The sequence below is a fragment of the Aureobasidium melanogenum genome (genome assembly GCF_000721775.1).
Source record: "Aureobasidium melanogenum CBS 110374 unplaced genomic scaffold scaffold_28, whole genome shotgun sequence".
Classification (NCBI taxonomy): domain Eukaryota; kingdom Fungi; phylum Ascomycota; class Dothideomycetes; order Dothideales; family Saccotheciaceae; genus Aureobasidium; species Aureobasidium melanogenum.
Window position 1 is genome coordinate 50,380 of NW_024470080.1, and position 25,816 is coordinate 76,195.

General features: G+C 51.1%; 10 protein-coding genes across 10 annotated transcripts; 5 read left to right on the forward strand and 5 right to left on the reverse strand.

Annotated features, from left to right (window-relative positions):
• Nucleotides 1–238: 238 nt before the first annotated feature.
• M437DRAFT_58433 (uncharacterized protein) lies at nucleotides 239–3,956 on the reverse strand (the record flags this gene model as incomplete). The annotated part of the gene is made up of 4 exons (XM_041023401.1): nucleotides 239–731; nucleotides 786–1,359; nucleotides 2,030–2,249; nucleotides 2,298–3,956. 4 exons carry the CDS (start codon nucleotides 3,954–3,956, stop codon nucleotides 239–241), a joined length of 2,946 nt encoding a protein of 981 aa, XP_040875862.1.
• Nucleotides 3,957–5,026: 1,070 nt separating this feature from the next.
• Nucleotides 5,027–5,344, forward strand: M437DRAFT_58174 (uncharacterized protein; the record flags this gene model as incomplete). Its single annotated transcript, XM_041023358.1, has 1 exon — nucleotides 5,027–5,344. A coding segment is annotated over one exon (318 nt), but the record flags the coding sequence as incomplete, so codon positions are not given.
• Nucleotides 5,345–8,361: 3,017 nt separating this feature from the next.
• Nucleotides 8,362–10,032, forward strand: M437DRAFT_88113 (ammonium transporter; the record flags this gene model as incomplete). The annotated part of the gene is made up of 3 exons (XM_041028763.1): nucleotides 8,362–8,428; nucleotides 8,488–8,819; nucleotides 8,872–10,032. 3 exons carry the CDS (start codon nucleotides 8,362–8,364, stop codon nucleotides 10,030–10,032), a joined length of 1,560 nt encoding a protein of 519 aa, XP_040875864.1.
• A 938-nt stretch (nucleotides 10,033–10,970) lies between these two features.
• Nucleotides 10,971–11,809, forward strand: M437DRAFT_78610 (uncharacterized protein; the record flags this gene model as incomplete). Its single annotated transcript, XM_041027016.1, has 3 exons — nucleotides 10,971–11,085; nucleotides 11,143–11,240; nucleotides 11,300–11,809. The coding sequence occupies 3 exons, from the start codon at nucleotides 10,971–10,973 to the stop codon at nucleotides 11,807–11,809; spliced, it is 723 nt and encodes a 240-aa protein (XP_040875865.1).
• Nucleotides 11,810–13,325: 1,516 nt separating this feature from the next.
• M437DRAFT_58259 (RabGAP/TBC) lies at nucleotides 13,326–15,008 on the forward strand (the record flags this gene model as incomplete). Its single annotated transcript, XM_041023371.1, has 1 exon — nucleotides 13,326–15,008. The coding sequence occupies one exon, from the start codon at nucleotides 13,326–13,328 to the stop codon at nucleotides 15,006–15,008; it is 1,683 nt and encodes a 560-aa protein (XP_040875866.1).
• Nucleotides 15,009–16,271: 1,263 nt separating this feature from the next.
• On the forward strand, nucleotides 16,272–16,901 carry M437DRAFT_69519 (uncharacterized protein; the record flags this gene model as incomplete). The annotated part of the gene is made up of 1 exon (XM_041025294.1): nucleotides 16,272–16,901. One exon carries the CDS (start codon nucleotides 16,272–16,274, stop codon nucleotides 16,899–16,901), a length of 630 nt encoding a protein of 209 aa, XP_040875867.1.
• A 445-nt stretch (nucleotides 16,902–17,346) lies between these two features.
• M437DRAFT_35700 (uncharacterized protein) lies at nucleotides 17,347–17,847 on the reverse strand (the record flags this gene model as incomplete). The annotated part of the gene is made up of 1 exon (XM_041019317.1): nucleotides 17,347–17,847. A coding segment is annotated over one exon (501 nt), but the record flags the coding sequence as incomplete, so codon positions are not given.
• A 237-nt stretch (nucleotides 17,848–18,084) lies between these two features.
• M437DRAFT_58496 (uncharacterized protein) lies at nucleotides 18,085–18,900 on the reverse strand (the record flags this gene model as incomplete). The annotated part of the gene is made up of 1 exon (XM_041023408.1): nucleotides 18,085–18,900. A coding segment is annotated over one exon (816 nt), but the record flags the coding sequence as incomplete, so codon positions are not given.
• A 1,108-nt stretch (nucleotides 18,901–20,008) lies between these two features.
• Nucleotides 20,009–20,506, reverse strand: M437DRAFT_69521 (uncharacterized protein; the record flags this gene model as incomplete). Its single annotated transcript, XM_041025295.1, has 1 exon — nucleotides 20,009–20,506. The coding sequence occupies one exon, from the start codon at nucleotides 20,504–20,506 to the stop codon at nucleotides 20,009–20,011; it is 498 nt and encodes a 165-aa protein (XP_040875870.1).
• Nucleotides 20,507–21,809: 1,303 nt separating this feature from the next.
• Nucleotides 21,810–23,945, reverse strand: M437DRAFT_88117 (PAP1-domain-containing protein; the record flags this gene model as incomplete). Its single annotated transcript, XM_041028764.1, has 4 exons — nucleotides 21,810–22,080; nucleotides 22,135–22,531; nucleotides 22,583–23,480; nucleotides 23,535–23,945. The coding sequence occupies 4 exons, from the start codon at nucleotides 23,943–23,945 to the stop codon at nucleotides 21,810–21,812; spliced, it is 1,977 nt and encodes a 658-aa protein (XP_040875871.1).
• Between the last annotated feature and the right edge of the window lie 1,871 nt (nucleotides 23,946–25,816).

Here is a 25,816-nt window from a genome sequence, read left to right on the forward strand (position 1 = left end):
AACTGGTGAAGTTTGCATGCTTTGCCAAGACTTATGTTCCAGCTTGGCGAACACCTAGGAAGACACCATTTGATCAGCTCCTTGTTTCTGGAATGAATACCGGTATCTTAAAATTCTTCTTTGGACGAAACCGATAGAATTTGCCATGAGGGATGTCTCAAGAATGTCTTCATGAGAACTCAAGTCTACCATTTGGCCACTTTCGCTGTCCATGTGAATACGTAACTTTTGCGGTCATTCAGTAAGGATATGCTCTACACTCGTCTTCTCTACTCAAGTCCAATCCATTGGCCACTTGCTCCTCATGCTTCTTATCCAGATAATTCAACAGCACATCCCCATACTTTGCCTTACCCTTGTACTTGCTAACATCATCACCCCAACTCCTAATCGAACTAGCCAGTCTTCCAGGCACATAATCCTCTTCCGCAATTTCTGTGATGGGGTGGAAGTACGTGCGAATGGTAAACAACACACCTCCAGATCTAGGTAGACGGCGAAGTGACTGACACTCGGAGCGGAAGTAATGGTGTTCGATGGCGCGATTGGCAGCGGCGGTATCCCAGGAGGGTTCACCATCGTCTTCGGGTCCGATGCTGTATGACCAAGCGAGATCTTCGTCTACTTGGAGGAAGTAGTTGTTGCGTTTTACTGGGGCTTCGGGTTTGATGCGGCGGAAGAAGTTGTTCATGCCTTTGCGGAGTTTGTCGTGATAGCCAGGGACGTCGCCGCTGTAATGGAGTCAACATCGATCTTGCCGCCTGAGAACAAAACAAGGTACGAACCTATAGTGAATCTCGTCGAGGGACATACCCAACTTGTCTTGCAGACGCCAGAACCCTGGCAGCAAGATCGCACCAGCGAGAAGATACATCTGGCCATCCTCCTTTTCGAACATGATGGCCAGGTCATCTTGTACCATACGTGCAGCCATCTGCATAGGGTCTTCACGATTACCGTTCATGGTCAAGACATCCTTCCTGATATCGAAAGTCTCGTCTGAGAACAAGTTGACCATTCCATGTTCAGTCTTGCGAAACATGCTTGGGTAACGCTCGGGCAGGTAGCCACAAAGCTCTTCCAGAAGCTCTACAGCACCATCGAAGACTTGCGGGCTTGGGTCTGTATGAAAGCACTTGCTACCTCGTTCTTCGATGCGTCGCTTCTTGTCAGCGTGGAACCTAGGGTAATGGTTGTCTAGTTCAATCCACTCATCCCAGTTCATGGTGCGCAAGCCCATAGTGATGTTGTACTTAGGCCCATAGCGGAAAGGTCGATATGGCAGAGGCTTGGTTGTTTCGAGGGACCAATCGGGGTATGGTGCGGCGGTTGGCCTCTTGAAGTCCGAAGGATACCACACTGCGAGTACCGTGAGATACGATCTAGATGAAGAAGCAAGCGAACTCACCACCATCAGGTCTTTCGGGTGCCTTGGTTCGTGTCCCTGTGGGCTTTTCCGGGTCCGGTGACCGTGATTGTACTCTGGATTTTGGTTCTGAGCCAGAGAGATAACGTTGTAGGAGATAGATTAGAGCTGCGAGACCCAGGCCAAGGTATATCAGAGGTTTCGCCTCTTGTAGTGTTGAGATATTCTGGGTATAAGCAATGCTATCATGCAGCATTGTATGGAAGTTGCTCATGGCGTCAAGGCAGTATAGGTTCAACTTGAAGTCGATATTCTTGTGAATATAAGCAAAACTCAATTGCTTGAGCAGGCAGAATGTTTAATATATACATTGTCCGTCCTAGATTTATCTTGGTCGTGACGATAAGGCTGCTGGAGCCCCCGCCATGTGAATCTTATCAGCCCCGGACTTAACGTCCAAAAATGGACACTGATATGGCCATAGTGGGGCTCACGCATCGCCAATGTCCAGTAAAGATCTAGTAACTAAACTTGGTCAACACTACACATCTATAATCGCTCTGACTTGCCCAAATCGCTAGAAATACAATCAGATGACTGGTATAAAAGAATCAGCATTAAGTAAGCAGCCCTAAATCGAGGGCTTCCTGCGGCCTAGAAGACAGTATTCCCCCCATTGGCGGCGGTACTTGGTCGGAATGAAGTCCCAGTCAGGGATCCATCCAATGCGACCAATAATTCCAGTACGCGAAGCATCCAGGAATGGCTTGCATGACAACTTCTCCCAGGTCTCTGTCTGGTTGATATAGTCTGGTTCTAGAGCAGACGGCTCGGTGCCAGGGAAGGTCGAGTCGACCATAAAAGAGCAGTGTGATAGTTTGGTCTGAGAGCAGTCAGCACTGATCGGCAGTTCATCGAGAAAATGACTTACATATTTACTAGGATCTTCTATATTCTCATCGTTCATTCCACTTGGGATAAGCCATGCGCCAGGATACAGACCAAAGCCACTGTCAGCCTGACTAAAGTCGCCAGGGAGCAGACCAGTGAACTCGCTCTTCACGAACTTGGCACTAACACCAGTAGGAAGGTGGTATGAAGAAGGGAATCGATACCACTCCTTGCCCAGACAAACATTGTCGCCAGGTTGCGAAACGCCAGGTGCGCGCAGAGGTGCGTATACACTCAAAGGAGCATTGTAAGCGGTGATCATACCAAAGGTTCTCCAGACTCCGAAGTCAGCAGCAGCAATGAAGCAGAGCGCAGCGAAGAATAGTCTCAACTTGGCAGGAATCATGGCGATGAGGGAACGAGGATTAGAAGTGCCGAGCCAAGTGAGAAGAACATGCGCGCCCATTGCAGCGTTGAAGCCCAGCGCAGGGTATATAGGGTACATGAAACGCTCTTCCTTGTGAGGCTGAAGTGTGAAGATTGCCAACCAGAGGTAAAAGGGAGTCAGGAAGAAGACACCGCGCAGATTCGCCTGCTTGAAAATAGGTTGACGAAGAACAAAGGTGTGAATGAAGTAGAGAGGCATAGCGGCCAAAGCGATGATGAACCAGATGTTGAAGTTCAGCAAGAGATTGCGTGCGTAGAAATGCCAGGGTTCGGTGCCGTAAATATCAGGGCCTTTGCCCTCGCGAGCAGCAATAACATTGTACCAGACAATGTTGTAAGGCACGATAGCAACTCTTCTATAGAAGAAAGCATCAAAGCAGAATTGCAGCACAAGCACAATGACAGAGCGAACAGTGCCATCGAGGATGCGGTACAAGAAGTCAATGAATTCTTGTTTGTCAGTGAAATAAGCGAGCATGAACTCCTCGACCATAAAGGGTGCGACGAGGGCAGCTGCAAAAGGCCAACCAAGGAAGGCACCGCCAATCATGCACATCATACCCTGGGCGGTACGCATACCTCCGCGCCAGTCCATGAAAGCAGCCATACCAAGAGCAGTGGTGTACATGGAGAAGGATGAGGGCAGGAACGAGACAGATGCATGGAACATGCCAGGGCTGGTGAGCATGATGAGGAAGAACAGCATGCCGAGTCTAGGATTAAGAGTGCGTGAAATCTTGGAGTAGAGTCTGGCTTCAGAGCCGGCACAGATGGCACCCAGCATAATGCGCAAGAAGTAGAATTTCCAGACCTTGGGCAAACCCCAGACGGGGATGATGCGACGTAGTCCTATAACGATGGCATGAAGAGAGACATAGCCCCAACTGCGGATTGCATATTCGGGAGAGTACTCCCATGTCTGCTTGCCATAGCCATCGGTGAGGTAGTGAGTGGGTTCATAGTAGTTGTAGACCTCGTCGCAATCTTGTATGGGGAAGTAGACAGCAGCCAGGGCGTGGGCAGCAGCGAGAATGTAGAAGGCGATCAGGGGATTGAGATAGACGGGGTCGGCGACGGCATCGAGGGGTTTCCTCAGGTCGGCGGGGAACATGTGGGTAGGGCGAGCTTCTGCTGGAGCGGACGGCGTCACGGGTAGAGCCTTGTTGCTCTGCTGTTTGGCTGCTTTCTTGGCCGTCATGGTCGTCATAAACTGGCGACGCGCCGGACGCGCCGGCGGTGGAGGGGACGGCATTGCTACTGCGGGCGAACAGTCAATGGATTGAGAGCAGGAAGAAAAGTGTTCAAGACTCCATCAGAAGTTACAATATTGAATCGAAGCCTTGACCACCGACTTCAGCTTTCCATGTCGGTCGGAGCTTTGGGCCTTCAGCTCTCGACAAGCAAAAGGTGACGCCCTTCCGCCGCTAGTGCCCGCGCGCTAAGTACCCCAGATGACGCTAGTATAGCATTAAGTCCGCGAGCTCCGATGGAAAATCCATCTTTTTCTGTTTGCGCTGCGCAAACATTGACATTATTGTATCAATGTTCGAGACGAGTCCTAGACCGAACAAACGCGCCCGTCTATCTCCCTCACCCACCATGTCGACTTCTGTTCCCGTCGACGATATGGACGACATTTACGGCACTCCGTCCGCCAACAACACGCCTGCCCTCGACACCTCCCAAGCAACCAGTTACGTCGGCGCGAAGCAGCTTCCCTCGACCCACTCCCCTGCTGCTGGCATTCCTGGCTTGGGCTCATTCTCTTCTGCCGCCCTGCCTAGCCAGTCTCAATCTAAGCCTGAGTCGGTCTCTGCAACTGCTCAGCCAGAGATCGCCAAAGTTGAAGGCGACATCACTCAACCTACCGTCCCCGAAGAACAATCTGAAGACCTCGCAACTGAGCAGCCCGCTACTGCTGTCGCTCCCGCCGAAGCTGCCATCAAAATCGACGCTGCGTCTGCTCCTGCGCAGATCGTTCGCGCCGATGCCACCTCCGCTCTGTTCGATGCTCTCTCTAACAACGACGAGCTGAACAAGAACCTCCCCACTCACCCTACGAATGAGTCCGAAGTCACTTCATCGTCCACACCTGCTGCAGAATCCGCAAATGCCTCTACATCCACAAAACAGCCCGTTGATCCCGAATTCCTCGAAGCTGCCGCCGCGCAGAAGGGCGCTGAAGGTGCCGAATGGCAATACGACACATCCGACGCCGAATCCTCAGACGATTCTACCAGCAGCGATGACTCCTCGAGCGACGAAGACAGCGATGAAGAGGGTTACGAATTGCTCGACCCTGCTACTGCTGCACGCATGCTCATGGAAGAGGGTGGCATTGACGATGAAGATGGAGGTAGCAAGGCTGCTGGGGGAGCCCAACTTCGCACCAAGAACGAAGTCCCCGAAGAGGTCATCCCCAAGCCGGACGTTACTGTCACTCCCGACATGAAGATTACACCCTTGGGCACCGTCCAGCACGTTGTTGACACGCTGATCCTCATCAAGGCCTTCACCTCTGGTGAATACCAGGTCTTGGAGTCTGGTTCTGTCTTGTGTCTGGAGAATCGCGAAGTCATTGGAGCTGTTCAAGATACCATCGGCAAGGTCGAGGAGCCTCTGTACTCGGTCGCCTTCACTAAGCCATCCGACATCTCGGATCTCAACATTGCAGCAGACACCAAGATTTTCTACGTCGACTCTCACTGTACCTATGTCTTCACCCAACCCTTGAAGAATATGAAGGGTACTGATGCCTCAAACCTGCACGATGAGGAAGTCGCAGATGAGGAGATGGAGTTCTCAGACGACGAGGCCGAGGCCGCTTACAAGAGAGCTAAGAAGGAAGCTAAGAAGGGCGCGAGAGCTGCTCGCGACCAGCCCAACCAGCCTCCTGCTCCCAAGCCCTACACTGGTGGAGCCATGAACTACGACGATGAGCCCGAAGCCGAGGATATGTATACGCCTCTTGCCCGTCCCGACAACCTTCAAGACATGATGGCCAACGGAATGCCTCCAGCTCGTCGCCAGTTTGCCGATCGTGGCGGCAGAGGCCGTGGTAGAGGTCGCGGAAACGATAGAGGTCGTGGTGACCGTGGCAGAGGCGGACGTGGTGGTGGTCGTGGCGGATTCGACAGCGCGAACCAGCGCAAAGGCCCTTCAAACTCCTACCCCGACTCACACAACAATGGCTCGCCAGCCTATGCTCAGCAGCTTCCACAAAAGCCTGCAGTGCCTCAGCAGGTCCAACAGATGCCTCAGATGCAGCAGATGTGGAATCAAGCTCAGCCTCAGATGGGCTCCCAGTTCGCCTTCCCTCAATTCAACCAGCAGCAGTTCCCTCCCCCACCACCTCCTCAGACCCAATCACCCTTCCCCAACATGCAGTTTGCCTGGCCACCCAATCCTCAATTCTTCAATCAAGGTCAGCAGCAGCAGCAGCAGTCCTACAATCAGGGTCAGCAACAGCAGTCTTACCAGTTCCCCGGAGCACCTGCAGGTGCATTCGTCAACCCTGCTTTCTTCCAGCAGCAGCAGATGCAGCAGCCACAGCAACAACAGCAGCAGGCTCCTGCAGCATCAGCTCAGACTGGTGGTCCCTCACCCGAGGCCATCCAGGCCGCTGCCGACCTCTGGCGTAGACTTCAGCAGCAGCAACAGTAGAGTGGACTGTAGTGCAAGTCTACCGGGTGGTGAGCAGGCTACTGTCAACGACAGCGTTGTACAATAAGTGTTTCTTTAATCTGTGCCTTTTCTGCCTCATAGCGTTATACTTGAAGCACCAATGTCGTGCTGAATGCACCAGCTCAATGCCGAGGCAGGTTTCATGTCCATAGTACCACAAAGTCACGATACCTTCTACAATCACCCCTTATTCCAGGAGCCAGTGTTATCAGTGCCTTTGAAGTAGCCGTCGTACGATGATTCGGTTGAGACAAGGATGAGCACCACATCATGGTGAGCCACAAAGGGGCAGAGGACATGGCAATGGCAGGCTGTTCGTAAGTTGCTCACCAAACATCGCATGTTCGTAAGTCGCTCACCGGATATCTACAATTCCGGATACCTTCAACTCTGATAGAAGAGAGAGAGGTCCTAGACTCTTCTGACCAACCTAAACATGTAATGTGACACCACCTCTTGGTCAGGGGCCAGACCATCTCTCAGGGTGCGTTCTCGGAAGCTCAGGAAAGTATGGGATCTTACGGGCAGCCACAGAATGGGCCGCGAGTTCACCCCAGACCTCGTGGCGGCCTAATCGACACGAGTCGCAGTTCCCTCGAAGTTCGAACAGGTCCCGACAGAACGGCAGAACTCGGGGCGCATTCGCACGACCCTTTGGGCTTTAGACCCGGACTTGGCTTTCTCCATGGAACCCATCCCAATTGTACTGTTATGGACTCTTATCTTTGCATGCGTGTTCTAAGTTCGACATTGAGCAAGCCACAAGATAGCGATGTCCGGATGTATATATAAATGCGTATCTCTTGTCAGAGGATTCCCCAATTCCCCGATGCCAACCCTCTTGGCGATGCAATCAACCCATGGACAAACAACACGGCATATCGTTCACATGTCGCAAAGCGAGTGATGGTCAATTTTGGCTCACAGCCCGTTACTGTAGTGCTTTTTGGTCAGAGATAAGAGGTGGTCCCAGCCAATGAGAAGCCTTGACACTGAGTCTGACGTTCAGCTTCTCGAATCTGAAGGGCGCGACACTACGCCCAAACAGGTCAAGTTTGGTTGAAAGATAAGCGTCCGAGTTCGGCTGTTCTCTGACTGGACGACGTTCACTGATAACGAGCACTCACTGTTGCGATGGACACACAATATGAATAACAATCATCCACAGGTTTGTGTTTGCAAAACCAAGCATTGCTTCCAAGAAACGCCATCTCGTCATGTATTCTGCATGTGTAATCCCCCAGCGGGTTCACAAGTGGAAAAAGCAGCATGAGAAATGGCATGGCTAACAACCGATTGAGGTCGATCAGGGTTGTCCCAGAGTTCTATTCGGGCCTGCCAGTGGCGAAAAACAACAATTCCTGCCGGCCACTGCCTCGAAGGTCCCTGCTTGCTTCTTAACGTGTTGCGTACTGAGGTAAGCAGGGTTTCTTTGATTGTCTCCCGCGCAAGAAAGCCAGGGCAAAAAAAGCAGTGGTTTGGCTGCAGACAAAAGTCATCTTGGCCCGTTGCGCGCGGATGTCGCTGATAAGCCTCGCCCGCTGTTGCAGACAATTTCAGTTTCGATGGGCAGATCGATTGACGTACAACAAACCCTTCGATTATCATCTCTAAGTGTGGCCCGTCTCCCTCCGCTAGTTGAGACTCTTCAAGAGAGCCAGATCCGACCCTCGGTCCCCATTATTTTATCCTCATCCCATCAGTCCGTCAGTGCACATCACCGTTGTTGCCGCGTGCTGAGCCAGTGACGGCCTATAGAAGACCTCTTTATATATCTCCTGCTTCCCCCGACCTTCCCCAGCAGTCATTTGTATATCGCGTGCCCATTTCTCACCCCTCGGACTATCCCACACCTATTTCACCTTTCTTGTGGAGTATCATCTCACTCTCTGGATCGAGGACATTACTGGCTTCAGCGTTAAGGCCCTTCACTCCCACTTCTGAGCGCAATCGACGCTCGACGCATATCGACCATGTCTTACTCTTGGTTCGGCGCACCTGCCCCATTCAATGGCACTGAGCCGGAGGGTGGTGATTCCTGTAAGTTTAGATCGCACTCCGTGGTACCTGCGTGTGGACTTGTTCTGACCTTCTTGTAGCCACCCAAAACTTGAACCAATGGTACCAATCTGGTGACCAGGCCTATATCATCATTGCATCGGCAATGGTGTTGGTCATGATTCCGGGTCTTGGTTTCCTCTACTCAGGTCTGGCACGAAGAAAATCGGCTCTCAGTATGATCTGGGCTTGTATGGCATCTTGCTCAGTCATCACCTTCCAATGGTATTTCTGGGGATACTCTCTGGCTTTCTCGGACCTCGCGACCAACGGTTTCATCGGTGACTTGCAAAAGTTTGGTCTCATGAAGACTCTTGGTGCTCCTTCTCCTGGCTCCCCTCTTATTCCTGAACTCCTCTATGCCTTCTACCAGGTATGTACTCGACTTCATTCTGCACAATTACATTTCTCTAACAAGATCATAGATGCAATTCTGTGCTGTTACCGCTGCCATCGTTGTCGGTGCTGTCGCTGAGCGTGGCCGCCTCATTCCTATGATGGTCTTCATCTTCTTCTGGGCTACTCTTGTCTACTGCCCCATCGCATGCTGGGTCTGGGGTGCCCACGGTTGGGCCTACAAGTGGGGTGTCCTCGACTACGCTGGAGGTGGTCCCGTCGAGATTGGCTCCGGTATGTCTGCTCTCGCCTACTCGTGGGTCCTTGGAAGACGTCAGGAAAAGATGATGCTCAACTTCCGTCCCCACAACGTCTCTCTCATCACTCTCGGTACCGTCTTCCTTTGGTTCGGTTGGTTGGGCTTCAACGGTGGTTCAGCTTTCGGTGCCAACCTCCGCGCTACCATGGCTTGCTGGAACTCCAACCTGACTGCTATGTTCGGTGCCATTGCTTGGGTCCTTCTCGATTGGAGACTCGCTCGCAAGTGGTCTATGGTCGGTTGGTGTTCCGGTACCATCTCTGGCCTTGTCGCTGCCACTCCCGCTTCCGGTTTCATCACTCCCTGGGCATCCGTCGTTCTCGGTATCGTCACTGGTATCGTGTGCAACTTTGCAACCAAGGTCAAGTTCTGGATTCGTATCGACGATGCTATGGATGTGTTCGCTGAGCACGGTGTTGCTGGTATGGTTGGTCTTTTCTTCAACGCCATCTTCGCTGCCTCCTACATCATCGGTCTCGACGGTGTCAACCAGATCGACGGTGGATGGATTCAGCACAACTGGAAGCAGATGTACATGCAAATCGCTTACATCGCCGCCGTCACCGCCTACTCGTTTGTCGTCAGTGCCGCCATCGCCTGGATCATCAACAAGATCCCTGGACTTCACCTTCGTGCTTCTGAGGAGGCCGAACTTCTCGGTATGGATGATGACCAGCTCGGTGAATTCGCCTACGACTACGTTGAGGTCCGTCGTGACTACCTCGCCTGGACTCCTGCCCGCGACCAGCCTGAGACCGCTGAACACCAGATTCCTCAGGGTGAGCGCCACGGTATTGCTCAACACTCGCAAATGCTCGAGGGCAAGGCTCCCAGCGAGAGCGACAGCCAAGGCAACGAGCACACCGGTATCGGTGGTGACCGTCACGCCGTCGCTTACGAGAAGGCGGAACGCGAACAGAACCACGGTTAAACGTCTGTCGCGTATCCATCTTTTAACGAATATGTCTTGTTTCTGGTTTTCTTTCTACACCACAAGTCTTGTTGTTCGTGGTTTTTGAACAAAAAAGTCTGGGTTCGTTAGACCGACGCTGGTCCTCGGTGCACATTTTGTTTGTTTTACGATTCGTTTTCTTTTTTGGGAGCGGGAAGAGATCTGGGATATTATTGCGCGATACCACCACCACCACCGACTTTTGTCTACTTTTACATGTAAATTCCTTTATACTTTTGATCGACTATTTCCGATGGGTAATCTATCACATTTCTGATCAATCTCGTTGTCCATTCTGCTCTAGACCAATCTGAGTTTTCACTCTTTAATGTGACCAAGATAGTTTTGCCAACCAATAACACTTGCGACTTGTCTCCCTGGAAAGCTGGATTTCGTCGGTAGCGTTTCTATGTCTGTTGCTGCTTGTCTTCAACCACGACGTCGCATCCGTCCATAGCTTTGCTCAAGTGCGACGCGCTATCATGCTGACTCTCAAAATCCCGTCTGAAAGTGAGATAGGTGCGTTACAAGCTCCTCAGCACCTTCAGGACCACATGATCGAGTCTCTCACAGTGGTGATGCGATCATCGGTATACAAAGGGTGGATCGTGCACCTGCGGATCCCATGTTTTATTAACCTGAAGGCTTCGATTGGTCAAACGTGTCCGCCACAGAGCCGCAAGCCCCGCTTGTCATAAGCTAGCTCAACTCCGAAAAGGGTAGGTACGGCGGTCTGGGTACTATCAAGGTCATCAAGATCGTGATAGCTTCTGCCTGTTGGATATGTAAGCCGCGGCGTCTTCTCCTGCGGTCAAGACTCACCTGCTCTTCTTCCTGAGACACAGCTATCTATTGTTATCCTCTCCTTTCCCCTTCGGACTTTCGGAGTTGTACGACGCTAGAAAGATCAGCGCAAAATGTCGCAACAAGAGACACACCGGCCTGGTATGGGCGAGCAGGAGCCTCTGCTTGGAGGACCTGGTGATGCGTCGCAGCAGGACGGACTGCCGCTATACCACAACCTTGTCATCGGTATTGTCTGCCTTGACGGTATTACACAAACCAACAATACTAACACAGACCTCACAGGGACTGGAGCCATCGCACAGGTTGGATCCTGGATTCTTGTAGCCATCGTCTGGGGCGCAGTATTCTCCAACCCCGTCATTCTGTTCTCGGCGCATCCTGTAAGGCTTGTCGACCCGAATACGCACAAAGGCTATGCTAACGCGAAATGTTTCTGCAGTTGCTCAACTCGGCCGCGATCCTGTTGTTCACCCAGGGTGTCCTTATTCTCCAACCCACGCACACACAAAAGCAAAAGAAGCACGGCACTTGGGCTCACGCAGGACTCAATGACCTCGCCCTTGCCTGCGGTATTGCCGGACTCGTCGTGATCGAGTACAACAAGATTTCCCACAATGGCACCCACTTCGTGTCACCTCACGCAATTATGGGTCTGATTACATATATCCTCATTCTCATTCAGGCCCTTGTTGGCTTCACGCAGTACTTTGTGCCGCAGATCTATGGCGGCGAGGAGAACGCAAAGAAGCTGTACAAGTACCACCGTGTGAGCGGCTATATCATCTTCTTGATGCTGCTTGCGACTGTGGCAGCTGCGACGCAGACAGACTACAACAAGAATGTTCTTGGAATCAAGCTGTGGGCTGTGCTTGTCGCTGCTGCCATTACCTTGATTGGAGTCTTGCCCAGAGTCAAGATGCAAAAGTTTGGCTGGTTGGCCGGACAGTAAAGAGTTTGCAGACAGAGTTTGACAAGGTGGTGAGCGAGAAGGGTCTTGGAAAAGACAAAGATAGTGTCGGGATACGATCAGGGGAACATGTGGAGAAGCACGCACAGAGGTATACATATAAGTGGAGCTTGGGATGGCCAGAAAAAAGGGGACCCGAACAAAAAGGCAGCCCTTGTGGAGCTGTGGTTGATGCACGATGGCGCGAAGCTGACTGACGAGTTGAGCGAATCTTCTTGATACATGTACGCGTCGGTCACAAAATTGATGATGGCATGTCCGTATGACCCACGATCTGATGATGAAAATGCAGAAAATCAGCAGTCAGCAGGCGGCCGTTGTCCGCATAGACGGTACTAGGATGCAGGATGCAGGTAAGTGCATGTAACGGGGGTTGGTCTTTGAGTTAGGTTGCACAGCGGTTTTGCTCAGGGGTATCGGATCTGCGGTGAGGCCTCGGGCGGGACAGAAGGTTGCTGCACATATAAACCCCAAGACCCGGAATAGGCGAAGAGGGCAACACTAGATTGATCATCGCCATCATTCGTATCTTCGCAGAGGAGCCGAGAAGTCGTCGTCGCAGCTCGAAAAAGCAGGTTGTTGCAATTGGACAATTTCGGCACAGGCTTCTCCAGACATCGGGGCTCTCCAAACGGCCAGTGCTTCACCAAGGGACTATTGTGTTGATCTCTCTCAAGCGGCGCATACGTACTGGTTGCTCGCCTTGCCAATTTTCTTGAGCTCAGCAGATTTTCTGGTCTGAGACTTATAGAAGCGCATGAGCAGCACACGCGTATGCGAGTGAGCAGAGAACCGGGGGCGGTCGATTGACTGCAACCAGAAAAGGGACGATCATTTGTACGAAACAAGCCCGTCGGCAGGGGCAGCCAAGAATACGACCATGGCCATGGATGAAACAACAACTCTCCACACGTCTGCCTCTAGCAGCGACCTCAAGCGCGACTCTGCCATCGCAAAACCCTCGAACAACAATGGCAATGCTCATGCTTCAAAACTGACTCTTGCCCCGAGTGCGAGCGTGCCGTCCATCATAGTCCACGATGCCATCGCCGCTTCGACCAAATCCAAACAAAGCCCTCCTTCTCTTTTGCGATCCAACTCCAAGCCTGTTGACGAAGACAGCGACGCAGACCTTGACGACGATCAACCACTCTCCACCAATTCCCATTCTCGTATCCGCTCTTTTCACCCCATCGACATGGATATCCCTACCACCACCGATGACTTTGCCGACCTCACCTCGCCCGACTCGCTCAAGTTTTCGACACGCGGTAGCATCCTGTTGAACTCGAAGAAACTGGCAAAGATGATGCGAGCCCATGACGGCGATATGACCGATGGCGATGTCACCGACAACGACTTCCACACGGCTCCTAATTCGCCAACCTTCTCACCACCCATGCAAGCCCCGCCGTCTCCGCCACTCTCGCCCACCCCGTCATCCCCGAAACAAAATCCCAAGCGCCTGACAACTGGCCCTCGCGTCCCTAGCGTACACATGCTGAATGCCGTTCTTGATGGTCGTCGCGTGCTGTCGGCCGAAGAGAGGACCTTTTCGCAAAAAGTGAGGTCCATGTACAAGTATGGCGATGAGAGGGCTGCTGAATGGACGGCCGCTGGTGATATGGACCGAGCAGACACTCCTGAACCACCTACTCCTTCACGCTCTCTTACCAACCCTCGCCGAAGACCCGTCACAAGTCGAAGTGCGAGACCCATGGATTTCCACGACCGCTTCAGCTTCATTCAGAACGAGCACGAATGCGCAGGTGGTGTTGAAGACTGGGAAGACCTCTCTGGCAAAGACGTCGATCGCTATGGCTTCATCAACCCGAACAAATTTATCTCTACCGAAGGCTCGCAAAACTCGTCTGTAAAGCCGAGTCTTCAGCGTGTTACCACATCACTTCAGCTCTTATCCAGCAGTCCGCGCAGGCGCAGAGGCTTGATTAGAGGTCCTTCTAATGCCAGATCCTCGCGCTCCCTACCACCTCCTACTCGCACCAACACTCGCACAACTGTCGCTTCATCTCCATCTGGTCATGCAGCCTCCGTATACTCCTTCCAATCCAGCCATTCACAACATCGCTCTCACAACCCTTTCCGATCACGCGATCGCCGCCTGCTTGACGAAGCGAGCGACATGCTCACATTGCCCGCCTGTCTCGATAACCTCGCAGAAGAGGATGCGCATGAAACCTTCTTGAGAAGGCGCGAAATTCAGCGCGAGGAAAAGTGGCGGAGGATGGCTCGTCTGATGCCACACGGCGCAAGAGGCGGCGGTATGAACTTTGAATTCGATGTCACGGATCCGAAACTTGTCGCGCGCACTTGGAAGGGTGTGCCTGACAAATGGCGCGCAACCGCATGGCATGCATTCTTGTCTGCCTCAGCCAAGCGTCGAGGAGGCTGCCAGACTGACGAAGAGCTTATCGAGGTCTTCCACGAACTGCAAGAAGAAAGCTCCGCCGATGATGTACAGATCGATGTCGATGTTCCTAGAACGATCAGCATGCATATCATGTTCCGTCGCAGGTACCGAGGTGGACAGCGTTTGCTTTTCCGTGTCCTCCACGCCATCTCTGTCCACTTCCCTTCCACTGGATATGTCCAAGGTATGGCTTCGTTGGCCGCGACTTTACTCTGCTACTACGATGAAGAACACACTTTCATTATGCTCGTACGCATGTGGGAGCTGCGTGGACTCAAGGTACTCTACGAACATGGTTTCTCGGGTCTCATGACAACGCTCAAGGAGTTTGAGACCGACTGGCTGGCTAACGACCAAGACCTCAAGGCCAAGCTGGATGATTTTGGAATCGATGCCATGACCTATGGCACCAAATGGTACCTTACACTCTTTAACCTCAGCATGCCTTTTCCAGCACAACTACGCGTCTGGGACGTGTTTATGCTGTTGGGCGATGCTGACTTCCCTGGCAATCCACCACCTACTCGTGAAAGCAAATCTACTTTTGACGGCGCCGACCTGAGTGTTCTGCACGCCACCAGTGCTGCATTGGTCGATGCTACCAAGTCTCTCATTGTCGAAGGCGACTTTGAGAACGCAATGAAGGTGCTCACTAGTTGGGTACCCGTACGAGACGAAGACATGCTCATGCGTGTCGCAAAAGCCGAGTGGAAGATCCACATGAAGAATCGCAGACATGGCTCTGCTTGATCTCTCCTCCTGACTGCTTTTTCGGAAAAGTTTCGTCTATTTTCGTTTTTGTACTTTTTCTTTCCTCCCTCCATATACCCCCTTCGCGACGCATAGAGAGCGTCACGTTCCTTGTTATACCTCTCCTGTTTTTCTCTCTTGTCAACCACCTACAGATACCTACCTACGCATCCTGCGCATCTCTTTTTGCATTGATCTTTTTCTCTTTTGTCTTTGGAATCCAGGTTCTATATAGATAGAACTTTTGTCTCTTTTTCTGTTTATCAGCGACAACCCCGTGGCGGTGTATCATTTGTTTCTTTGGTTTTTATCCTGTAATGTTAGTATCTGGGCATTGCAGAGGACTTTTTGGCGGTCTAGGGATTGATTGGGTTGTTTCTGGAGATATACCCCCTTTCGAGTGTTTCGAATCTTGAGAAATTGTATTGGCCACTCAAATCCGGATTCCCCTCTGTGGCAGTAATTCTTGTTGCAGTATCTTGCTCTTGTCCTTGATCTTGAATTGATTCTTCGTGAGCGGGTTGGCTTTCGGAGCGCTTCAAGCGCCTGCAGGTCCCAGCGATTTTGCAAGTTTGCCGGCCAAGCGAGACAAGACAAGAACTCCCAACCTCCTCTGCCTTTTAGCTCACTTTCACCTGTCTTTGGCGATTGCACACAATGAGAGCCGTTGTCCTATACCGTGCGTGATGGCAGACTAGGCTTTAGAATATCTATCCAAGATCTTGACTGTCAGGATGCAAGCAGATGAACATTCATTCGTTTGAATAGCAGACCAAGTAGACAGTGGCAGTGATGCAACATCCTTTTCCTTCCGGTGTAGTTGAGCCTCCGCCAGCCCAACCACCTCAATTTTCTTCCTGACCTTGGTTGTCTTTTTGGATTGGTAAATTTAGTAGGTTTCTTACATTGACGTGCATGATTATTGCATCTTCCCTTTTACTTTTCTTTTCTTCTCGGTCACAACTTCCTTCTTTCGTTCGTGGTTTTTTGGCGATACTTGGGTTGTGGTGCATTTTTTATTCGGGCATTGTTATTTGGATATCACCATTGCATCTCTGACAACCGCGTCACAATATCTGCTACCTGAAAGTGAGGAAAGAAGCACCCAGCAGACATCGTCGCGATTTCGATTTTCGTGGAGCGTGGATTCGAGGCAACCTCACTTATTTGCGACTTCCACTTCAACATCAAACTTCAACGTACGCTCAAAATCAAGACCATCAAACACGCCAACAACAAAACCACGTCACATCCACAACAACAATGGCTCGCCAACTTCTCCTCGCCGCGCTGTTTCTCACAACTGCTCTCGCCCAAACCCTCAATGTCACTTCAGACCAACCCTTTACTCCGCGCTCCAACGCCTACGGCTGGTCCCCTGCCGTCCTCCTCCAATCTTCCTCAGGAATCTGTCCTCTCTACGCATACATAAACTGCCAATCCATCTCCGGTCCAAACTATTGCTGTGGTGCTGGCACTTATTGCGCATATGGAGGTCCTGAAAACCACATCGGATGTTGTGCCGACAATGCCGTTTGCAGCGGCGAACCAGAGTTACCTTATACAACCGTGTATATCCCTTCTGCGACCGCAACGACGTGGTGGACAGCGTCAGGAGGGGAAACGCAAACGGGGTATGTGGGGCCTGTGGTGACTGTCACGACGACAACTACGGAGAGGCAGACGGAGTATGTGACGGGTGCACCGAAGACGATTTGTAGTACGTTGTATGCGAAAGGTGATAATTTGCCTGCGACGGCGGCGGCGCCTTGTGGGCTTGTGCTTGTGTTGAATGGCGCGCCGGCGAGGGGAGTAGATGGTGTGGGATTTGCTGCTGGACTTGCTGTGATTAATGGGCTCGCGGCTGTTCTGGGTTGGATGGGGTTGGTGTGATGGAGGCACCTCGCTTCTCGTTACTTTAAGGCTTGAATGAGACTGCTTCTTATGGGTATGGAAGATTGAGAAAGCATTCCTGTTGAGATGGAGGCTGCATGCAAGATTCTCGCAGTCATGTTCTAGCGGAGAGGTCGGGCTTACATTGCATTCGGCTTCGAGAAATCTCATATTTTGTGATCACATATGTTTTGTGCTGAGGTTGTATGAGTTCAGAGCAACGATCACAATGATTTCCGCCAGGCCGAACACACTATCGCTTCTATGAGATCTTCTATATCTTGCTGATGAGAGGGATTAACTGCTTGTGCTAGACATGCCGGACTTTGTTTTTGCAATACAACCGATCTATTTAAAGCTTGTACTCGATGTACGTATTAGGCAGGTGGAATTGTAATCACTATACTTGTCCAACTCATCTGATGGTATATTTATGGTAGGGATTATTAGGATCAGGCCCAGGCACCTTGGACGCCGCCCATTGTTTCATCTTGGTGAACTTGACTTTATCCAGACCGTATCTAGGTACATCCTCAGTCCACATCTTCGTGTTGAAGTAATCATAAATCTGTTGTTGCGCCAACGGATAGAAAACCCAGGGCGATTTGAAATCCTTCTCAGAGTCTTTGACCAGATGCTGGTTATTCGTATAATTAGACATGTCCCACTGGCGATACTTCTCGGTGAAATGGATCCCGAAAGGCGCATAAGCACTTAATAGCAAACCTTGCTCCTCATCCGGTCCTTTAGGATCCTCGAAGTAGTTGGTATAAGGTATTCCCCCAAGGACATGGCGTTCCATAGCGTGGCCAAATTCGTTGTCTCGATTGTCTCCAACCCAAGGCTCTATAGGCGTCCCACGAGACACTCTTTCATAATAAGCGAAACAGAAGGCATGTGCAAGTTCGTGTAGCAGAGTGCTTGCGAGCTTGAAAGTAGTGCGTAAGAATGCTGATTCGAGATTCTTCGAGAGCCCTTCGGGCTTGCGACTATTTGGTATGCCAGCCTTCCAAAGTACGCTTTTGTAGAAGTTTTGGTAATCGTAGCTCTTGTCCTTATTTTGATGTTGCATTAAAACTTCGCAGTACGAGCGGAGTATAGTGATTTTACTCCGACGAGTATAACTAGGCTTTTGTCAGTGGTCACCTCAAGAAAAAAACATGGACTTCGCGCGGCTGAAAACTTACGGGGCTGAGGCTTCTATGTCGAATGCAGTTGTCACTCCGAGAGAAGGACCAGTAGCCTTCCTCGCCATTATGGCAGCATCTTCCCAGTGGAGACTGGTCCATTGTCGCATATCACAGATCTTCTGAAAGGTTGACTGCTGCTCAGCATCCGTCAGGGTGACTGGAACTCGAACTTTCTTGTACAGCTCGAGTTTCGGATCCTGTCCAACGAGATGGTTTGAAACTTCCGAGATCGCATGGAAGATACAAAGTGTAGTAGGGTCGTCGAGGAGTGCACTCGCTAAAAGAGAAGCTGGTCTGAGGGCGTCCCATTCAGATTCAGTGATGTTTCGCCACATATCCTTCCTGAAAACTGGATGGACGAGATCGTCTCGCCAATTCGAAGGCCTCTTGTCGAAGAACCGGCCTTTGGGCTCCGCAGATGCGTTGTTTCGAACATCCGCCTGGAGATTGATGAACCCAGCTCGCTCTAGAACTTGGAGGCCCCACTTTGTGCTTATCGGGTCCCAGAATAACCAAGGATTTGCAGGTCCCAGCGTGTATTCTACATTCCAATCGTCTTTGTGATGCCTGCCCTTGCCTAGTGGATCATCGTAGTTGAAAGCCCGCACTTCGAAACCCTCTCCCCAAAGGTCGTCTCTAGCACCATAGTGATACGCATGTTTTGCCCAATCCGGATCTTGTTCGTTGCTCTGGCCTTTCAACCTCAGCTTGTCCGGCAGAGGAGGTGGATATGGAATGCCATATGGCAGCCACGGATTCTCGAGTTCGAGGCTGCCCATATCAATGTCTGCATCGTCCATGCTGTCGTCGTATTGAAGTACTGTGGTGAAGACAGGATAGTGTTGAGTCTGGTCATGGGAACAATGGAAGCCAGCTGGCACGGTCTTGAAGGGGTCAGTTGTGAGCACAATGCAAGTAAAGCCTGCTCTTGTACGCAAGTGAGCTCGACCGGATGCGGCTGAGCAACAGCACAGAGAACCAAATCTCGAAATTCTGCTCCATGAATGCGAGTGGAAACAGATTTATTGGAGAAGAATCAACCATTGTCACTAGAGTCGTGTTCTGTTGCTGACATTGTCTGGCGGAGATAGATGAGTGTCGACGATGCTGGAATAACTATCGGGGTTTTCCCAAGGGCGGTGCTTGGTCGCGAGAACGGATGTTGTGGAATTCAGTTGTGGTTGTCGGTCCGAGGGCTGCAATTGCAATGTTCAATGATTGTTGCATCCTAGTTGAGTGCAGTACAAGATGTTGATGATGTGAAGATGGTGGTCAACAAAACTGGTTTTGTAAATGAGGTTCTTCGCGCCTTCCAGCGTTTCGAGTACAAACTGCGACTCCGCTGCCCATGCACACAAGCTAGGAGAAAAGAGAGGGAGATATACAAGCATCTTCTTGACAAAAAAGGCTCAATTAGCTTTTGATTGCAGGGACTGATCTTCTGTGCAGACTATCTGAGAGAGTGAATAACTATCGTGGGTATCGTAACATGACATAACGCTTTTTAATCGAACAAAGCAAAGGTATATTTCGAATGAGAGTGATAGTCGTGCGTCGAGCAGGAACTTTTGGTGAGCCTGAAAGCTTTGCGGGCCAGCCAGCTGGATGATTTGAGGTCGTGGGTAGAGTGAATGGAGTCGTGTTTGTTCATGATTGCTGGGCTAATTCTCGCCGGGAGAGTTTTCGGCTTTGTGGTGGGAAGCTTGCAGTGTGAGCTGCATAATGGAGGATTTGGTATGCTCCAGATGGTTGTGGCTTTGGTTGATGGCTTGGATCATTATCGGGTCGCGGCAACCGGTGCCACAGAAGCTCGTGAAGCAGTTTGTAGGAGAAGATCCGCGATTGCTCCTCGGTGAAGTGGCAGCAGAAGAATTCTGCCAGGTGGAGAGGTGCATGGTGGCTGCAAGGCATATGGTCTCAAGGCCAAGCACCAAATTGCGCATTTACAACCTCCAAACGAGGCTTAACCTCAACTTTAGCATCAGGGCCATCGTTCTCTCCCCAAGCCTCAGAAGCACTTTCCCACGGTCTGACCGTAGAATCGTAAAGATTCAAATCATCAAGAAGCTGAGGAAATTTCCAGATTGCCAGATGTGAAAGACCAACAACGCTGCCTCCGATGACGGCAAAGTCTGTGCATGTCTCCCATGACTCTGCTGGCATGGTGAGGCCACAGAATGCATACCCGAGCATTGTTGTGGAGGAGCCGAGAAGAATTGATATGGTTGAACTGGTGAGATCCTCGAGAGCGCCTTCTAGTTTTGCAAGACATGATGATGGTGGGGGCGGGGTGAAAGCAGTGCTGTTGTGTGGTGATACTGTAGCATTGAGGATGTGTGGTGGTTGGTAGTGTGTGGGTGCTGCGCTTGCTTGCAATGCGAATGCAGTAGAGAGAAGGATAGTTGTAGACTTCATTTTGAAGAGGGTGCGAGTGGTGCGCGAGCAGGTTGAAAATCGCCACATAGCAAAGCAGGGCAGCGAGTAAATATAACAAATGCCCAGAGATCTTCCTACTCAACTGTTCTGTTCCTTTGCCACTAAGCACCTGTCAAAAACGTGGTGAGGGCATCGTGGAGCGCCTAACCCAGGCCCCATTCCTACGGAGTCGACGAAACAACCAAGTCCCATGCTTGAGGCCAGTTCAAGGCAGATGGTTCATTGACAGCATAAAACTTAGGTAGTCGAAACAACGAGTCGGGAAAATTAAATCCATAGTTCAAGATTAGGAAGGCACGCTAACCCAAAGTCATGCATTCGTGGCCTGTCCGGCAAGCGGCCGTGGTCGATCATCCTCCCGGACGTGTCGTGCTGCATGCACGAAATATTTTGAGCTCTGAACGGCCGCCGACGGCGCATACGGCTCTCTTCGCTTTGCTGCACTTTGCTGCATTCAATCGACACCATAGCTCAACAGATTGGTCTGCCGTGCCCACAGTCATGAGATGTGAATCTCGCGTACAGCAAATCGATCTGGTAGATTAAATCTCGGACGAGAAAAGATGACGCGCAGACTGACTCGCATATGCACTGGAGAGTCATCCATTCTGAGCGGTCAGACACTGAGACCAGATGTATCAGGCCTCCTAGAAGATATAAGCGCTCACCAGAATAATGCTCAAAATTCAGGGACTGAAGGTGGAATCTTGATGAGGTCGATGCAGAAGCTTGTTCTGAAACTTGTTTCCCCAGATTGCCCAATTCCTTCGTGTTTCAGCACTCGAGTTTGTCCATGCTTTCTGGACTTCGGCTGATCACAGCCGACGAAGCACTGGTCCAGTCCTTGCTGAGCTGATGAGGGAAAGAGTCATGCTGAGCTAATGACTAAAGGGCAAACAGGCCAGAACTTAGATGTTACTTCGCAGTTTTCACGGGTTTGCAATTGGAAGAAAGTGGGATAGCTGAATGATGTATGTATGATCAATCATGTTACTAGAGATCAATAATGAATGTGTGGTCCTAGAGGCTACTTTGGCATCTGACTTGACCAATGGTAGCAAAAAACAAATTGACAACGCTTGTCCGAACATCTGCGCCGATCGATCGTTTCTCAAAACATGATTGAGGAGAGATCCTGCCAACATAAAGGCAAAGGGGTAATTCCCAGAAAACAAAGTCCACCATTCCAAATTCCCTCTCCAAAGCCCGAAGGCTGTTTATTCCTTTACCCATCCGTCATGTCGTACGTAAAGTTTTTCTGGCCAAAGTTGTTTTTGGGCCATCATCGTTGGCCTGCTAACTTCTTGAGTGCTTCGTCAACAGAGTATTGATTGAAAAGATAGTCAATGCCCTTCTGGTTGTGTGTGGCATGATAAGCGTCAAGAGGAGGCTGTTCATTGGTACCGGACAGCTTCTTGAAGGCGGCATCCACATATTCCGATGGCACGGTTACGCCAGATTCTGAGCACTTTGCCTTGGCACGAAGCTCAGCACAGAGGTTGTCGAGATCGAACTTGCCCTCCTTGAAGTCCTGGTTGGATTGCAGTTGCGACCTTAATGAGATGTCAGTGTCGATGTAAACATTGTTGTTAAGGAGATTGACGCACCAAATCGTGTTGCAATTAAGCATCTGCTCGGCTGACTTCAAGCTCATCTCACTCTGGCTCGGCTGGATTTGCTGTGCAGGTTCCTGTTTTGGCAAGTAGATGTCATCATCACCACCCTCGCGACACTTCTCAACCTCTGCAAGCAAGTTTGCGCTAGCCGAGTTCTGCTGGGCGGTCTTGGGTGAGGAGAAGTCGGTCACGGGGAAGGACGTGTTCAGATCATAAGGGAAGGCGGCCTCGAAGAAACCGCTATTGAAGTCACCATCGCCGACAATAGCATCCTGACTCTCGCGGTAATCACCAAAGAGAACAGGATCGAATTGACCACCGTTCTGTGTAGCAAGCCAGTCGAAGCCGGGTGTTGAGGCGTTGGTCATTGCGCCGTTCTGAGCTGGTTCTGAGAATGTGTTAGATATGGGCAGAGAGGTCTCAATATTCGCTAGCTTACTTTGAGAAGTGACGGGCTTGAGAGAATATATGTCGTTGAAGTCGTTGACGCCAGACTTGTTGACATCGGAGGGAGGAGAGTTTGCAGATTCTGGAGAAGTCCCGCAGGAAGATGTGTTACACGAGTTGGCGTTGTAGTGTGTCAGGGAAGGCACGGATGGCGACTGGTTAGAGTTTGTGCCAGAGCCAGAGCCAGAACCAGAGCCGCTGTTGAATCTGAAGACTCTCGAGATACCACTAGTACTGTCGGTACCATTGTCGGCGTACTGAGCGAACGCGTGATTGTTGTTGGTAGGATTTTGCAAGAGGAAGTCATTGTTGACGTTTCCAAGAGCAGACGGGCTGAACAAGTCGCCGTAACCGGTGCCAGCAGCTGATACTTGAGCAAGAGGACTGTTGGTTCCCTTGTTCATGCTGCCACTTCTGGAGTTGTGGCCTGAGCTCATCTGGTGGTTACTGACCTGGGTGCCAGGGCTTGGGTTTCTACCCAAGCTGTTTGACCTCGATAGAGAGGCAGCAGGAACGGTAGAAGGGCTAGCGATCTTTTCGCGGCTAGACTGGATGTTGTTTCCGAAAAGTTGGTTGCCGGGAAGTGCACCGAACTTGGGAAAGTCGAACTGGAAGTCGGTCTGAGAGTTGCTGTTGCTTCTCGATGCGACGCGAGCAGCTGAAGGGGGTGAGTGTGCGGCAATGCCTCCAGTAGCGAAAGACATTCTCTTCTTGTACTCGCCGAGTTCGGCCTGCAGGCGCTGGACCTGAGCACGGAGTAGACCATTCTCATGCTTGTCCTGTTCTTGAGCTTTGCTAAGAGCCTCTACCTTGGTCTCGAGGTCTTTCAGGTGCTTTTCTTTACGTTCTCTGAAAGCACGTTGGGCAGCTCTGTTCTGAGCCTTGCGTTTCTTTAACACTGTCAGCTCCATAGCATTGGAGCAGTACACGAAAAGGTTACTTACAGTAGTAGGTTCCGAGGTTAGAGGTTTTCTGCCAGGCTTCTTGGCTTCCTTCGGTTCACCTTCTCTTCTTTTGGCGTCTACCTCGTCTTCTGGCGAATCCTCTTCCGGACTCTTGCGCTTGTCGGGCTTGTCGCCATCAGTCGAGTCGGACTTGTGACTAGCATTGCTACCCAAGTTGTCGAACATGTGTTGACCGCCAAGATCGGAAGGGTCGAAATCAAAGCTAGTATCGCCGTCCAGATACTCAAGATAAGGGCTAGTGTCGTCAAAGTCGAGAGGATTCATGTCGATAGAAGGCTTTGGTTTGTCGCGATTGGTGTTGTTTGAAGCCAATGCGGCGAGAAGCAATTCCTGCTGTGCGTTGGAAAGATATGGGTTGAAAGGCTGGTTGCCGGTCGTCTGCCCCGCCATTTCTGACACAGTCGTACGATTGTTACCAGAGCGGAGAGGACGGTCAAATGCGATCAAGGCCGGTCAAGGGTGAATTGGCGCGGATGCGATTGTTGTGCGCCTCGAAGAAAGGGCCAAAGAAGTGGTTCGGGCGGTGTCGAGAAGGTGCTGAGGCTGAGCGATCGACCAGTTCAGCGGCCAGGCAAAGCCGCTTTGACTTTTGGATGATGCAGTTATGAAGCTACCGCGATATCGGTAATATGGCCGTCCAGCGCTCGCGAGTTGTCTGTGTTTGGCGCCAATTGTTTGCAGGAAAAAAGATGCGAATGTCGAGTTGCAAGATCGAGTCAGCAGCAAGTGTTGAGGGGCAGAGACTAGGCAGGAGTGAGAATGTGGACACCGCAGGCAGACAGGGCTCTCTCGTCAGTTGCCCCGGCTCTTACCGCCGTGAGACCTGTGATGCTTAGAAATCCACCGCGCCCTTGCCCAGACTCGTCCAAATCTCGTCCCAACTCGTCGTCCATCGACAATTTTCATCTGCTTCATCGACTTTCGCCCTGCTCAGCCCAATTTTGTGTTCGACGTTCCTCCCTGAATTGTAGTATCTCAACGATACCTTCCTCGCGCCCCAGTTCGTCGTCGCAAGGATGCTCGGACTCACTTCCATCCATCTCATGCACGTGGACTAGTGTCTTCTACGGCATTCTACTCCGCAACCCTCCGCCTTTAGAATCTCCCTACCCGTCCGTATTTTTATTTTTCTGTTCTCCTTTTTTCTTTTCTGTTTCAGATCGACGCCTCGCTCCTATCCACTGTTGCTACTGCTGCAACCCTGTCTCTATTTTTGTTCCTATGTATCTTTCGTATAGGCACATGTGATTCCACACCGTCTATGTCTCGGACTCCCAGACTATCGAAGACAAAGCTCTTTCTGTATTGTGACTGGTTCAACCCCGACAGGATTCCTAGTTGTGGTGCTTCACCTACAACACGGTACCTGACTGTTTTAGGAAAATACGGGCACATGATCCAACGTAAGACTGACCAGTCATTGCTCACACGCGGTGCACTCCAAACTTCTGTGCCTCTTCCGACCAAACGAATCCCAGCATTCGCTCTCGCTTGCCAGGGATTGTATCTCTGAGTCACAATCACAGACGCACGCAAAGCTGTGTATTCTGTACACAGCGCACCCCGGACGACCGGCATATTCTTCTTATCAAAGTTCTGGATTCCGATTTCGCTCGCTCGCAATTTCTTACGAGGTCAGGGTAAAGGCCATTGTGGTATGCTAAGTTTGATGGCCTGAAAACACGAGACAAAATGTGCCCCCTGCAATGTTTTCCAAGCCTCATCCGGTGGTTGACACAAAGGCCCGAGTCGTGTTTGTCCAGTCCGCTTCAACGCACGACCCCCCGCACCGACGATGTTTGACCCGCTTTGGTTAAAACCGCTCTGAAGGCTGGACCCTTATTTTCTGCTCTCCGAGGATCCCGTAGGGCTGTCTCTTATCACCGATAGTCCGAATTCCTCTAGTAGTGAGCTTAGGACTATCGGTGATGCGCCGCCACCAGCAAGGAGGCACTACCTGATACGGAACTCGTCGACCCTAGCCATGCTTATCGGGCATGCTTCGTATCACTTTCAGGCACGTATCCGAAGCGGCCTTCGGCTTCGTTGGCCGACCTTGACCGAGCAGCACAGTTGATTCGCTATGCATAACCCCTCTATTCCGAACCGCGCGTTGCAATTATCAACTCTAGAACCCCGTCCGGGCCATGACTCTCATTTCTTTGCTCAGATAACGATAGCTAATTGGCGCAGGGAAGACGCAACCCTTCACCCAATGGTCCCTGCCAAGGATGTCTTTCGGTCTTTGAGGGGAAGTATTT